Raw genomic sequence first — 15941 nt, forward strand, 5'->3', positions numbered from 1 at the left:
TTTAATCATGATAAGATTTAAGAAAGTTTATTAATATCACTTCATTATTTTTAATATAATTCATACTCTAATGTATAGATATTTATTTTTGGGAATTAATATTTACAAAATAATTATTACTATTTACTGATCAACTTAAATCTTCTTTTTTATAATGACTCTTTTGCCCCCAATGAATAAGAAACGTGTCGTATATCCTCTCTTCTTCTCTCGAGCCAAATGCTTCCTTCTCTAAGAGCTGCTCGGTGAAAATGAGTTAGATTAACACCGATTTGATTCGATCGAAATCAGGTTAAATTTTTTTTACTAGACTCAAATATAGATTTATATATATATATATTAAAAAATTGATATGAATTTAAATATGGGTAGAAAATAATTATTGGGATACAAGTACAAATACACCATTTACCACATAATTTTTAAATAATATATCTATATTACATATCCTACCCGCTAAAGTCTAAATCGGATCCGTTACTAACTAAATCGCATCCAGTATCCAGTATCCACTACCCAGCTACCCTGTCTTCACCTCAAGTCCTCAGTCTCATCATCGAAATTCAAAAATTCGAAACTCGAAACCAAAATCCCGACCTTCTTTATCTAACCGCCATTGAGCATTTGAAATCCCAAAATCACCACCCTACCTTTGCCATCTTCAACTCCTCCTCCGCCGCCATCGCCTCTCCGCCGTCACCAAGATCCGCCTCCTCCCTCCTCGATCTTGTCGCCACCAAGCTCCGCCACTATCGCCTCTCCGTCGTCACAAAGCGCCGCCGCCATCACTACTCCGCCGTCACCTAGATCCGCCTCCTCCCTCCTCGATCTGGTCGACACCAAGCTCCGCCGCCATCCAAAGATCCGCCTCCTCCCTCCTCGAGCTCGCCGTCACCAGCCTTGTAAGTAGATCTTTCTATTAATACATAAAATTAATTATTAAGCTTGTCCATAGTTAATTTGTAATAGATGACATGTCAGTTAAAGATTTTTCAGTTTGTCTAGAGATTCAGATGCTAATTTTAGCGCATTGCTGTCTTCTCTATGTTTTAAGGAAAAATCTTCCCTCGGAGATTGTAGATGTTGCTTAATATGCATTCTTTCTGCACCATTCTGAATTGAATTCGATGCCTAAACTGATGGAAGTTGGTCAGTTATATTATTGCTACCTGTTACTGCTCATTTCCGATTTCCATAAGTTTGCTTTACCTTCTTTTATGACTAGTATTACTACAATGCACTTGAAGGAGGACGACTTTTTGGATAGTTGGATGTTTAGGGATATTGATTATTGTTTGAACTTTTGTTAATTTAGTTTGTTGAAATGAATGTGAACTTGCGTTAATTTAATTTTCTTAAATTTAACGAGTTTGTGTTACTTTAATCTTTTTTGAAGTTAGTGTGAATGAAAACGATTGTATGTTGACGTTAGATATAAAATTTATTTGTATTTTGATGCTCAATTATAGTAAATTATTGTTGTTTAATTTTGTTAATAATGTTATATTATGTAAAATGTGTTATTTTCTTCTAAATTATTTTGTTGCTTGCATTATTTATACACATCTTAGCCGATCTTGCAATCAAACTTAATGAGGTTACTTGATCGGACATTGAAAAAGAAATTTGTTGTTTTTTGTTTGCTCATTTAGACGATGAATACCTACGTTGTTGCTAATGATGTACTATATATTATTTGTAAAGATTCATTTTAGTAACTTTATATGTATTCGATATGCAAGAAATTATTTTTATAAAATTCTTAGTATTTTATATTAGCCGTGTTTAAATAAAATATTATAATTCGTTCAAAATATAATTTGTATCCAATTGAAATCCGACACATGATTTGAGAAAATTATTTGATTTGTATCTACAAATTATTTATATCCGTTTAGTTGTAATATAGTTTTTAAGCAAAATGCGAATTAGCTATTACTAAAAACCAAAGGATTAGATAACTTGCGTTGTAATCCGAACCGTCCATTTCAAAGTTTGATAGGTGGGAAAACTCAAATCTCTCTTTCTTTATTCAGTTTCGAAGTCCTAATTTACCCAAATCCAACCCGACCCGACCATTAAGCTCTACCTATAGTCTACGTAGGTAACCCTAAACACCCTTTTATACCGGGCCGGGTCGACTCCACTTGCACGAAAACCCGATCCGTTTCACTAGAATGGGCGGGGAAAATATTTAAACCCTCACGCTCTCAGGCAACCCCGAAATTCTTGCAAGCCCTAGTGAGGTAGATCCAGGGAAGTGGAGGAGCAACTGCAGATCCGTAAGTTGATTCTTCTAGATGCATATTTCTTCTCTGTTTAAGATCTCTTATGTGACTAATTCGATCGATCTTTGAGCTCAAATTTTGCTCAAAATTTATCTCAGATTTAGGGTTTTGGTGTATTTTCTATATTTTGTTTTCCTCTTTGTTCTTGATCTCTTCTACGACGAATATGACCCATATATTATCCATCTTATTCAAAATTTAGGGCATAATTAGGGTTTAGGCGATTCTTCTAAATGACGTTTTTTCTCTTTGTTCTTGATCTATCTTGAAACGAAATTGCTCGATGTTTTATCTCATTTTTCTTGAAATTGTCTCAGATTTAAGGTTTAGGATACTCTTATTAATATCTTTCCGTCTTTCGTCTTGGTCTGTTATATGTTGAAACTGATTGACCTTTTTGTCCATTTTTCGTTTTGTGTTCACCGATATTTATTATTTAGCTTGTTCTTCAATTTTATATCAAATTTCGGGAAAAGATTGAGGAGTTTCTCAATTCTCTTACTGTGGAAAGCCTTTGATTCATTCCGGTCAAGAAATTTTTATCAATGAAGAAGATTGTTAGCCTTTTGTACATTATGTTTTTAGTTGCATGCTTAGAAGTACACGATCTGTTCTATGATAAATTTGATCGATCTTTAGCCCATTTTCGTCAACAATTTCTCAGAATAGGGGCAAAGCTGGATCCTCTACTTAGGGTTTCCTATTGTGGAAAACGCTTGCTTCATTTCGGACAAGAACTTTTTATTGCTAGGAAAATTCTTAATTCCTTGTGCAATTTATCATTTAATTGAACTCATAGAAGTTTTTGAATCTCATGTACGATATTTTTCATCAAGCTTTTACCCCCTTTTTTCAATTTTATCTCAGATTAGGACAAACCAGCTCTGTTCTCTAGGATTTCCTCTTTCAGAGAGCCTTTAATTCATTTTGGTCAAGAAGTTTCTAGCAGTAGAAGAATTTAAATTTGTTAATTTTAATTGCAGTTTTGCAGGTACAAAAGCTTGTATAGCTGCGAAGAGTTTCTTGTTTGGTTACTAGATTATAACATGGCGGTGGAGGATTACCATGTGATAGAGTTGGTTGGAGAAGGCTCTTTCGGGAAGGTGTACAAAGGAAGACGCAAGTATACGAGACAGGTCAGTATGAGCTGTTGAAATCAGTTAGTTCAGATCTTCAGATACTCTGATAGATGAAATTGTTTTTTGAATTATTTTTTCCCCAGACTGTTGCAATGAAGTTTATTCTTAAGCACGGAAAAAGTGACAAGGACATACATAACTTAAGACAAGAAATTGAGGTACTGTTCAGTTTAACCCTAATCTTTTCTGTTTTACTAAACAATGGCATCATGCAGTTGTTAAATATTGATGATTCTCTCAGTTACGAGATAGATTGGTTCATCATACAATAGTTATATTTTCTCTTTTTATGGGCCTTGAGATAGTAATTCAAAGTGGAACGCCCCACTTGAATATTATGAGTGAGGATACTATGATGTCCAATTTAGTAATTTACTGACAAATGCCATCAACTCAATTACTCCAGTAATTGCTTGTTGTTCTAATGTTTCCATACTTATTATATCTTCTTTCTTGGTGGTCAAGATTAATCATGTAACATCTTCGATAAACAAAATTGTCATATGTAGAAGTACCTTTACTCATGGGAAAACAGGAGAGTTGCCTTTAATCTTAGCATGAATGGTCATTCCACTTATATAATCATAACCATTTATTTACTCAGAGAAAATAACTTATCTACATGCTTACTACTGGGAAAAAGAAAATCTAAAAGAATGGTTGTCATAGTTTGGGTTATTTGTTTTTTCTTTTTCTTTTTAAAGTTTTCTTAAAATGGTTTTTGATCTATCATCCAACTTTAATTCTGCAATTTGATAGATCCTCAGGAAGTTAAAGCATGAGAATATAATTGAAATGCTTGATGCATTCGAAACACCACAGGAATTTTGTGTTGTTACAGAATTTGCTCAGGTATCAATATTTGTTTCACTACTTGTCAAAATTTCCATTTTTATATATGTAAAATTTATACATTAATTATCCGAGCTAATGCTTTCACTTCTTGCCTTTTTTAAGGGAGAACTATTTGAGGTTCTTGAGGATGATAAGTGTCTCCCAGAAGAACAAGTTCAGGCAATAGCTAAACAACTGGTACTTCACTCAGCAAATTGTTGCCTCTCTTACCTGTCACCTGGCATATTTTACATGATGCATTCATAATCTGATGTTTGTTTCAGGTGAAAGCATTATATTACTTACACTCTAATCGCATAATCCATCGTGATATGAAGCCCCAGAATATCCTCATTGGGGCAGGATCTGTTGTTAAGGTAAGGTTTTTCCCCATTTTTTTCTTGAGACTAATTTGCTCTTGGATGTACAATCATAATTGTTCAGAATAACTCTTGATTTTGCCATGCTCTTTCTGAGTAACTTTTCTCCACATATCTTTACCCTGCTACAAGTGGATATCTTGTGGTGATGTTCTATGTGCTTGCATTCTTTTAGGCCTCAGCCATTAAAGTGATCAGCTATATTTGTTGTGTCAGTGTTTAGTAGTTCAGCGTGATTTAGGAGCTTTTAGAATTTTTTCATCTAAGATAATGAAGCTAGCTTGTTGAATAATTAAAGTAGTTTAAACTTTGAAATTGCTTTTAGAACCTGGATGTGTAAATTTTTATAGAAAATTCAATGATGGCAGTAAGTGGTCTTTTTTAGATATTACCCGAAGCATAAATAAACTAACAATCTCGTCTTCACTATTTGTGGTTATAATATTTTATATTCTAACAACACTAAATGATTGTTTCACATCCAACATCTCCATCAATTTTCGTTTGCATATAATATCTCCTAAATTGCAAAGGTGTGATATTGCTTGAGCAATGAGATTGAAATGAAATGTTGAAGACAACAAAGAGTTCCATTTGAACTTGGAGGAAGAAATGAAGATAATGCCAACTTGTGAAGTTTAGGTTTCTCCTTCCTCAATAGTCATTAGTTGCTCTTGACCTAGTTCATGTTGTGTGGGACTGCAAGCTTTCACTTGCTGAGATAGTTCGTATGTTTTACACCATCTTTGAGATAAACATTTGTGAGATCCTTCCAAGAATGTTATGTACTTTGTCCTTTATAGTAATGTACTTTCTCCTTTATAGTAATGTACTTCTGATTATATATTATGCCTATTCTATTGAAAGATAACTCTCAGGCTTTTAAGCATTCAGAGACTTATATGTGCCTTTTTTTTCCTTTCTATTTTTGTTGATTTCTTCTTTTAAGATGCCCTTTAATTTCTTTTCCTCTTGATAGAAATTTCCTTTTATTTACAGCTTTGTGACTTTGGATTTGCACGTGCAATGTCAGCTAATACTGTAGTTCTGCGTTCTATAAAAGGTAAACCTCATAGCTCATTTCTAGTAAATTAATTTCATGCAAGCATCTTGATCCTTTTTTTTCCTTTTAATGCATAAATTGTGTGTATCATAGCATAGACATCATCTCCTGCTAATCCTAGTCCTTTCATTTGATGTGTGCATTAGCAGGCATCATCAGGTTATTCTTAGGATACTAAAGTAACATAAATCGGTATAGTTCATGTTCAGATAAATGATAAGAAACCCAACACGTGTGTATTCTTTTTAGTTTTTTAAAATTTGGATCCATGTGTAGTCAGTGTTCCGTAAGTTAGTTGGTGTATTCTTCCTAAACTTGACTTATACTTCTTCTAGTGTGAATTGACTGCTCCATAAAACTCTACATCTTAATTTTGGAAAAAAATTAAGTTATTTAACTTGTATAAAGTGGTTCTTTTTCAGTCTTTTTGTTGCTTAATTTTATTGAGCTCCTTCTGTAGGTACACCTTTGTACATGGCTCCAGAATTGGTGAGGGAACAGCCATACAATCATACAGCAGATTTGTGGTCTCTTGGGGTTATTTTGTATGTCAAGTGTTTGCTCAAAATTTTCTAGAAATAATTTTCACTTAAAGTCAATTTGATTCTATTTTTAGTACTTCAAGCGATTTTATATGTAGAATTTGTTTTTGATTATTAGGAAGTATTTTGCATCCTAAAATAATAATGAATGCTGACATCTATTCCAAATGTGAAGCTACTTTTGTTAGGCCTCTATCTGTGGACATGCTAACCATGGGCATACTCAAAACAGAAATAAGATACTAGTGCAGAATTGCAGACTACTGTTGATTTTGCTGTGGAAATATTAAAGCACTTGCAAACATATTCAGGTTGAGATGAAACTGAGTGCATAAAAGAAGAAAGAAAATCCCTTGGAAACAAATTCAATAAATGGACCATGCGCTGAATGTTCTTTATAATAATCTAACATTCATTTTACTTGATGTTCTGTGAGATTTGCTAAACCTAGTTCATGTACTAGTCACAGCCAATGAACTGTACAAGGAACCTCTAATTTGGGGAAAGATAAGATGGAAAATCGTCTAAATGAAAATTTTTGTTTGAAGTAAGATGATGATGGGCTGGAAATGCATTCAGACATTAGATAGCAATGTAATTCTTTTTAATCCCATTATCCTATTTTAATGCTCTTCATGAGTCAGACAGAGAATGGAGAGCTAAAGTTGAATAATGATGAGTAAACGCAAAGACAAGCTAGTTAAATAGTCCATCTAGTAAATCACAGAATTTTGAGTACCTACTGAAGTCTGAACTGCAAATGACTTTTCTTATTTGCAGAAGCATTGAGACCATTGCAATTAATCTACTTCTAGTTGGTTTCTGGTTTCTGCTTGTTCTGCTTCAGAATGAATGATCCAATTGGTGTTTTTTTTGTACACTCCATTACCTAAGCGATAAACAAACTAATTTTTGTAAATGGCTAGGTATGAACTATTTGTTGGTCAACCTCCATTTTATACAAATTCAGTGTATGCACTCATTCGACACATAGTCAAAGTAAGTCTTAAAAACTTTTGGTATACATTTGATGCCCTGGGCATGTTGTGAGACCTGATATATATTTTCTTGTCATATGACAGGATCCAGTAAAATATCCAGATAATATGAGTGCAAACTTTAAAAGCTTCTTAAGGGGTTTACTCAACAAGGTCCTAATTAACTTTTTATCCAAATCTGCAATGGAAAGCTCTCAAATTATTCTATTCTACTGACAAGTTCATTTTTCATGATAATTATTAAGCAGATTCCCCAAAATAGATTAACTTGGCCAGCACTATTGGAGCACCCATTTGTCAAAGATAACTCAAGGAATATGGAGGCTGAGGTTAGTATGGCATAAAATAGATAAAATGGTGTCCTTTATAGATCAAATATCATATAATGTTTGCATGGGTGTTATGTGGACCTTTTGATATTCCAGGAAACCGAAACTGCAGCAGATTTAGTTGGAGGATGCAAAACAGTCAAGAAGGGGGAGGAGAACAAGATGCCTTTTTCGACAACCAAATCTTCTGCTGCCGGTGCTGAAAGTCTGATTATATGCTTCTGTACTATAGTACCTTTATTTCTTTCTCTAGTTGCTTAATATTTCAGACAGTAACATTCTTTGTGACAGGTAAAACCACTTCTTTCCGTGATGAGAACAATACTCAAAAACTTGCCAATGATGGCGCTTTGCCAACTCTTGTGAATCAGCATGAAGTTTCTTCTTCACCTATATCAGGTAGCTATGTGAGCAAGATTTTAACCACTACCTTTTTGTGGAGGGTAGTCTACTGTACTCAATGTTTAGATGCACTATAACATGCCATGGTTATTTGAGAATTGAGACCCACCTTGGGCTCATCTCACCCGCCATGGTGTCCACTCCCCGTCTCATGCCAGGAAACCCCATGGTGGCTACATACCCACGTTGTGCTTTTTAGAACATTGCTGGAGTAGTCTATGTTCTATCTTCTTAGTTGTAGGTAAATAATACATTCAAAGTTAACATCAACTTGTGAATATTAGAATCTACTTGCTTTTAATTTTTTCCGCTGTACAGCAAATAGAGACACTGATGTCTCAATAGATATAGAGCAAATAGTGCTGTGATACATGAAATTTCCTATAAGTAGCTTCTTGATGCAAATGAAAGCATTGGCCTATATTAACAAAATATTTGGTGTCATATTATTCATGGTGAATCCTAACATGCTATGATACCTTTTCTCATTAAAAAAAAAACCGCTATGACACCTAGAATGACTGAGATGTCAACAAAGTAAAACAATTCGAAAAATTCAAAGTAGTATTATGTGGAGAACGAAACAAATTTGCATTACCTTCCATCTTTCAGTAAGCAGAAAGATGAATCTGATGATATAGGTTTGAGACAATCTTTTGATAAGTCTGAACGCATGACAAATTCCATTCATTTTGAGCTTTCCATTTTGTAAAATAATCCTTATAGAATTTTCAAGCTGCACGGGCTAATGCAACGTATTTTTACTCAACTTGTCATTGAAACCTCTGATATCAAAGTGCAAAGATCTGATATTTTCTTTGTTCTATGTCATGTCATAGAATGACATATTTACTTATGCTGCTTGAACTTTTTTCTAATCATCACCTCATAATTTCTGCATGCTTTCAGATTGTCAAGTTTTGGATAGACTGGAAAAAACTTCACGGACAGTGAAAGGTGCTAGCAGCATTGGTCAAGATAATGAAGCATTGTCAGCCATTTTGTATCCCTTAAAGAATTGGTTGGGTAAATCTCCTAGTTGTTTCAGGTACACCATAGTTTGCCTTTGATATACAGCATAATTCTTACGCCGGCTATTATTTGAGAAACCCAGAATTGAATGGAAACCTTCACTGTGATCGGCTGATTATTGTTATAATAATTGTCATTTATTGTGAGGTGAAGCATGCTATTCATAAACTTCTGATTGGATCTGTCTAATCCCTCGTGATAAAGCTTTGTTAAATGTGTTTCTTTGTAAGTAACATCAACATGATAGCATAAATGGTCATGAAACAGACATTTCAGATTTTTCTAAGTTGGCTCGATCTTCTTTTTTTGTGCCATTTTGTAACATTTACATGGCCATCCATTTTTCTCTCCATGTATGCCTTTGGGACAGTTTCATGCCTTTGGGACAGATTTTTCTCTCCTTCTAGCATTTCTTTTTAACTTCTTTTGTGCCACGTGTATGAGGTGATATCAAGAAGGTCCTCAGTCATTTTGTAAAGTACATAGTTTTAGACTTAGCATGAATGTACAAAACAATACCAATTCTTGTGCCAATTGTGCATGCATATATCTAAACTAAAATTAGAAATTCGAGATAGTGATAAGTGTGTTAAACAAAAAGTTTTTTTTTTTTTTTGCATTTATGCACGTATAAATTTATGCTTTCCACGGACTTGTCTTATATAACTTCACACTTTGTTTCTTATTAGGCATCTGATGATCTAGCCAGAAGCATGCAATTATTCTTGAAAAGTACCTCATGCACACTAGATTTTTGTGAATGGGTTTCTTGTTTGTTCTTACGTTGCCTAGCATGTTGCATTATTACAATATAGGGTATAGTATGTTACAATCTCCTCTCGAAGAGGTTCGAGCTGATTCTGGGCAAGAAATAAAAGCGGAACTTTCAAGAATTATTCTAGAAGTTCTATTGGTTGGATGTTCTTGAAAATTGGATATCTTGTAGTTTTGTAAGAGATTTTTCTAACGAATCTAATATCTTGAGATTTGGATGACTAGATCTGAAGATTATTACAAACTTATTATCTTCTCTAAAACCTTCAGCTACTAGAGCAAAATGTTTTGATCCTTTTAGTCTAACACTTCCCCTCTTAGATATTTTGCTTTAAATTGTTAGGTTGGCCTGATGGGATTTGAATTTGGAACTTTTGCTTTAATACCATGTTAAGTCACCATCTTTTCTAAAAAATTAACCTGATAGAGAATGGCTTTAATCCTTTACATAAGGATGTCCTAGTGCGTGAGCATCCTGCCTATGCGTAGTCTAGGTGGGAGATGGACATAACCTCACCATCATGCTATTTGCAATGCGTGAACCATAGCCTCTTGGGTGCAAAGGGCAAGCCTTACATACATAGAAAATGCTATTCTTTTTTTTCAATCCTTTATGGGCTCACATATTTTACTGTTTGGCAAAACTTTAAAAACAAATGTTGTTTCTCATAGAGTAAATTTTTTTTTTTTTTTGCTACATGTTAGGATTTTCATTCTTTGTGTGATAATGTTCGCTAAATATTATTAAGGATATAATAAAGTAACAGAAAGTGAACTGCATACGAGAACAGAAGAAAAAGGAAAAACTATATATATAAATATATTATATCTAAAATTTTCTGACTCCTTTCCTCTACAATGCTACCAAGTAACTATCATTTATTTCTATGTGTTCATCTTTATTTTTTAAAGGTAATTCACTTGGTAGTCTCTCATTTTGCTTTAATTTGACGAATGCAGTGTATTGCATCTATTGCTAACTTCAGCATGTTAAAAGGTAGCATTATAAGATGAGCCAAATCTTTGGTGCAGTATTAGTATAAGCTCTTTATTCCTTCTCGTCTATTTTTTCTTTTATTATAAATGTGGAGTGATTTTAATTTCGATTGTTCATTTTTTTGCAGTGAACTGAATGTTGATTACGTCAATCAGTCATTCAGAATTCTCACAAACATGATTTCAGCTGGATCACATCAATCTTGTGCAGTATGGGATGACATCATAAATGTGCTCCTTGAGTTTACTTATGCCATTATCAAACTGAAGATTTGTGATCCTCATGTTTTAGCAGTAAAGGTTATATTGCATACTGAACTTTTTCTGTTCATTTGCCATTCAGTGCTTATATAAGCAGCTAATATATTCTCGTGTCAGTACATTGCATGCTAATCTTATAAATGTAGTGACTTTCAAATACTTGCAGAGTCTTGCCATTTTAAAGAAGCTACTTGATAATATTGGAAACGAAGATGAAATTGGAAAGCATTATGGAAAACATTGGACTTCCCTCAACGAGCTTTATTCACAGGTTTCTTCCTGTTACCCAGTTGAGCTTTCAACCCTTCTCCTTGGATTAGTCTTTAGCTGTGACGCTTTGTGAACTGCAGATTTTGGTCTTAACAACAGATGCATCGGGGAGGATTGCCTATGAGTCTACTGCATGCTTTTCTGTTATGTTATCTCGCATTGCTCTAGGGCTGAAAACAGCCAATTCAGCAAAGAACTCAAAACCGGTGCGAGAAAATCTTCTCCAGATTGTTTATCATGCTAGGGAATCACTGTTGTTGGAACTCTTGTGCAAATGTTTAGAAGCTTCAGGATCGAACCTCCTGTCGGGCTCTGTCAATTTGATACCAGCAGCTTGTGAGTCAAGCAAGGCTATTTGGTACCTAATTCACGCTATGGAGGTTGTATCGGACAATAGACAATATTCTGTTCTTCCATTAGCTCATTTGCAGCAAAATTCTCTTTGCCAGCAAGATATCAGGTCACAAGAGCAAGGTTTATTGGCGGATGCAGATCCAATCAAACTAATTAAGATGGTTGTGAAATTATTTCTTGCATCAAAACCTATGCAGGTTGCAGTTTACTACTGCTTTCACAATGGTCCCGAATCAGCTCTCCATGCTGCTCTTCAGGTTTTTCTCTCTCTCTCTCCCTCAATAAATTGGCAATGTTCAAATCCTTTCACGCACATAAATATAGATTTGCTCACTTTTTGACAAAATTCCATTATATGACTTAAAGCTACTATTACATTTTTCTTCTGATTCAATTTGCGTATTGGTTTATTTGTAATGTCCTCGTATCTCTTTATCACTTGAGACTCTTGTCCCTATAATAAAGCCTGATGTCAACACACCAATTTCCGTGATGAACATGATTATATACATTGGATATATCTTGTACACTAAACAATTATATCTCATTATGCACATGCCCAGCTACCTGATTTGGAGAATTGACCTATTTACGTTTTTCTGAGTTCTTTGTAGATAAATTTTCCTTCTCATTCGCAGACCTATTCCTTCATATGCTTACTGATGTTTACTAGTTACTACACTGATACATACTATGGAACCATTACTTTTCAGCTCATCTCGAGGATCTGTTTATTGGGCACATCTGTCTGTTCGGTGATGTGTGGTCTTCCAGCTTCTCTAAGTACTGAAGATGAAATTGATTGTGGGGGAGATGGAACAGTTGTATGTGATATTTTTTCCTTATTATCTTTATGTGCTTCAAATTTAATCAAAGATTCCAAGGAGACAGGGAACCAAAAGTGTAAATTGTCCAACCCCCGTGCTTTGGCCGTTCACTGCTGCCTTGCATTGGCAACAATTGCTGACGGCTTGAAGTCGGATGGAAAATACTCGGCATCATCTATTCTTACTAATTCTCAGAAAAAGCAGAGATCACGGTTGTCGGTTCTTGTCCACCTTTCTTCCTCTGATGATACTGTAACAAGTTGCCTTCAACCGCATTGTGCATCAGCAATGCTGGCGTTATCATCACTTGTTTCGCTTGAAAATGGAGGGCATGAAAAGAGTTCTATCTGTGAAGCAGCACTTGCTTTGTTTCCTCCAATGGCAACATTACGCACCCTCCTGCGGCTTTGGTTATCTGATGATAGTGAAGCTCTAGGAAATCATAATGGAGGGATCTCGAATTGGTATGGCCTCAGGGATGGAAGCATTGGACTGCTAGCGACAAGATTGATATGGGGAGGACCTCTGGCTATTGAACAAGCATGTTCAAATGGCATCCCGCAGCTTCTTACACGTTTGCTGGCTGATGGGCTTCTGAAAGATTCCGCAGATGGGAAAGATTGCCCAAAGGGTAGAATCGGATTGTCGCCAATAGGAGTGGTGTGGACACTTTCCTCCTTGTGTCAGTGCCTTTCTGGTGGTGCTTTCCGTGAGATCTTGCTTAGGAGAGAACATATAAAGTTGATAGTTGAGTTGATATCTGATGTACACCTAAAGGCTCTCAAAAACTGGATGGGGCTTGGTGGTGGAAGCAGTGGAGTTAGGGATTTGATAAATCAAGTGGTTGATATCTTGGCATTTCCTTTTGTTGCAGTGCAGAGCTCTCCCAGCATCCCATCAACCTCTGCATCAATCAACAGTGGTTTTCTTCTAAATGTAGGGTCACCTGGCATGAAAATCGCAGCTGAAAATAGGGAAATGCTCAAGGCAATTGAAGCCTGCTTACCGCAGTATGTTCAGGTCCTATTGGAGGTCATATCTCAATCCCCTCATTCTTCATCCTTTTGCTCTGTTTTTTAGCACACTTTCTAAGCTATCAGCGTTTCTCCAGGCTGGTGTTCCTGGCTGCTTTATTAGGTGTCTGGACTACATTGATTTGGAACATCTCGCAAGACCCATCGCTTTTGTGGCAAAAATGGTGGGCTACCGTCCAGTAGCTTCAAAGCTTCTTGCAGAAGGCTTGCTAAATCCCAGCAGAGTGGGGAAGTTGCTTGATGGTTCTCTTCCAAGGGAGGCTTTGCTCGACTTCCTGATGATAATTTCTGATCTTGCTCGAATGTCAAAGGTTCATACTTAATCATTTTATTATGTTATCATGAACTACTACCGTTCCTCACTCCATTAGCCAGTTAATGATGTAATTGCCCTGCAGCTTGAGTTTTTATTCTCTTCAAAAGATGTTGCATAAACAATTGGTATTGGATGTGGTTTTGTGCAGGACTTCTATGATCCCGTTGACAAAGCAGGTTTGGTAGGTTACTTGAAAGAATTTCTATGCAACGATGATTCTGATATACGTGCAAAAGCTTGCAGTGCTATTGGAAATATGTGCCGACACAATTCTTACTTTTATAGCTCACTTGTAAGTAATTGTGTGGTTATCTTTCCTAATTTAAATTGTTTGGTACTACATGCTCATATTTTCTGTACCTCTCATTCCAGGCCAAGCACAAGATTATTGATTCCCTAATTGATAGATGCGCGGATCCTGACAAACGCACCCGAAAGTTTGCATGTTTCGCAGTAAGATTTTAGCACTTTGCTTTTGAATAATTCCAAAATATTCTCCTTTTCCTTATGAACCATTAGTTTTGGAATTTTAGGTTCAGATAGGAAATAATGTTTATAATATACCTTGAAAGTGATTGTAGTAAATATTATTCCATTTACTTCTCGCTGAATCAGAATACCTTTTCTTTTACATCTATAATGCCCTACATGATACTCGTTAACTTGCTAATGTCACATCATAAATTATCGACTAGTTGATAATTCTGAGGAAGAACAACCCTTACCCTTCTTCCGGACAAATTAGGGAAAGAAATAGGAGAATCTGGCTAGATGTCGCAAAGAGTTTAAATTATTAAGAAGACAGGACATTAGGCTCAGCAATGTCCTTTTGCAGGTCGGCAATGCAGCATACCACAATGACATGCTTTACGAAGAGCTCAGGAGATCCATACCTCAACTTGCGAATCTTCTACTTGCTACAGAGGAAGATAAAACCAAAGCCAATGCTGCAGGTGCACTCAGTAACCTAGTGAGAAATTCCAATACACTCTGCGAAGACATCGTCTCCCAAGGAGCCATGCAGGTTTGTAAGATTTGAATTATTTTCAAATTTTCTTTGTTGCCCTTCTAACATTTATTTTACCTATTCACTTGATAGCATGCTTTACACGTTGTCAGCTACAAAATTTGATGTTCACATCATAATGTTACTACAGTCTAAACCACCCAAGATCATTGTGCATCTAATCCCATCTATATATCGATCTTGTAGGCTTTAATGAAGTTGGTCAGCAACTACTCCACTATTGCCTTGAGCCCGAGTAGGAGAGATGCTTTAAACGATTCGCCTCTTAAAATTGTCCTCTTTGCGTTGCGTAAGATGTGCGACCATGCCATATGCAGACGCTTCCTACGTTCTTCTGAGTTGCTTCCGCTCTTCACTCAGCTCAAAGGATCACCTGATCCAACCATTTCTGAGTACGCCTCTGTCATTATCAGTAAAGTGGCTCAAAAGTAACATTTCACGTTCCTAAGTTAGGGCCAGGAATAATCGCTCCTAGTCTATACCTTCCCTTCTTGTATCTATTGTGCATATGTTTAACTTGATTATTGTCAAATGACTACTAGATTATAGCTGGAAACCGTATTTACTTCCTACTGTCGACCACTTTATCGTGTTACAATAGTTGGAAACCGATATGTTTTGATGATATATAGCTCAATATCAGGAGATCAACTATAAGAAATAAATTTTCTTATTAATATAGTAATCAAATAACAATTTAAATTTTTTCTTATTTTCTTTTCTTTTATTTCGTATATTTCGTATAACTTTTAAAATTTTATTTACTAATAATTTAATTATTGTTTTGTCTTTGATTATGCAACATCTAATTAGTACTTTCTTACATCCAGTGTAAAATATTATCAATTTTCAATACAAATGTACTATTCTTTTATCTTTTTATATTACATAAAATATTAACTCTATATCACATCAAATAATTATTACTTTTTATACTAATTTTGAATAATAAAAATAAGTCAAATAAGTGTTAGCTCTCCTTTTCTGATATTAAAAAGTATAAATTTTTTTTTCTATAATTGATTATTCCACGAATGAACAATGCGGTAGTCTAAATCTATAGTATGTGTTGATG

At 35.2% G+C, this 15941-nt stretch overlaps 1 protein-coding gene across 5 annotated transcripts; it reads left to right on the top strand.

Moving 5' to 3' along the window:
- The first annotated feature begins 583 nt into the window (after positions 1 to 583).
- On the top strand, positions 584 to 15530 carry LOC140775326 (serine/threonine-protein kinase TIO). Of its 5 annotated transcripts, none has more exons than XM_073118551.1 (23): positions 584 to 902; positions 3272 to 3424; positions 3511 to 3585; positions 4187 to 4279; positions 4385 to 4459; positions 4546 to 4638; positions 5641 to 5704; positions 6165 to 6249; positions 7173 to 7245; positions 7329 to 7397; positions 7493 to 7573; positions 7670 to 7778; positions 7865 to 7972; positions 8885 to 9023; positions 10906 to 11077; positions 11205 to 11309; positions 11389 to 11919; positions 12376 to 13521; positions 13601 to 13834; positions 13988 to 14131; positions 14212 to 14292; positions 14675 to 14863; positions 15053 to 15530. In XM_073118551.1, the coding sequence occupies exons 2-23, from the start codon at positions 3335 to 3337 to the stop codon at positions 15296 to 15298; spliced, it is 4002 nt and encodes a 1333-aa protein (XP_072974652.1). In that variant the 5' UTR covers positions 584 to 902; positions 3272 to 3334; the 3' UTR covers positions 15299 to 15530. The 5 variants fall into 5 exon arrangements, with proteins under 5 accessions (XP_072974652.1, XP_072974653.1, XP_072974654.1 ...); XM_073118552.1 differs by having other exon boundaries at positions 3280 to 3424; XM_073118553.1 differs by lacking the exon at positions 584 to 902 and adding an exon at positions 2236 to 2282.
- The last annotated feature ends 411 nt before the right edge of the window (positions 15531 to 15941 follow it).

The sequence above is a fragment of the Typha angustifolia genome, chromosome 14, assembly GCF_048772165.1.
Source record: "Typha angustifolia cultivar Huaian chromosome 14, ASM4877216v1, whole genome shotgun sequence".
Classification (NCBI taxonomy): Eukaryota; Viridiplantae; Streptophyta; class Magnoliopsida; order Poales; family Typhaceae; genus Typha; species Typha angustifolia.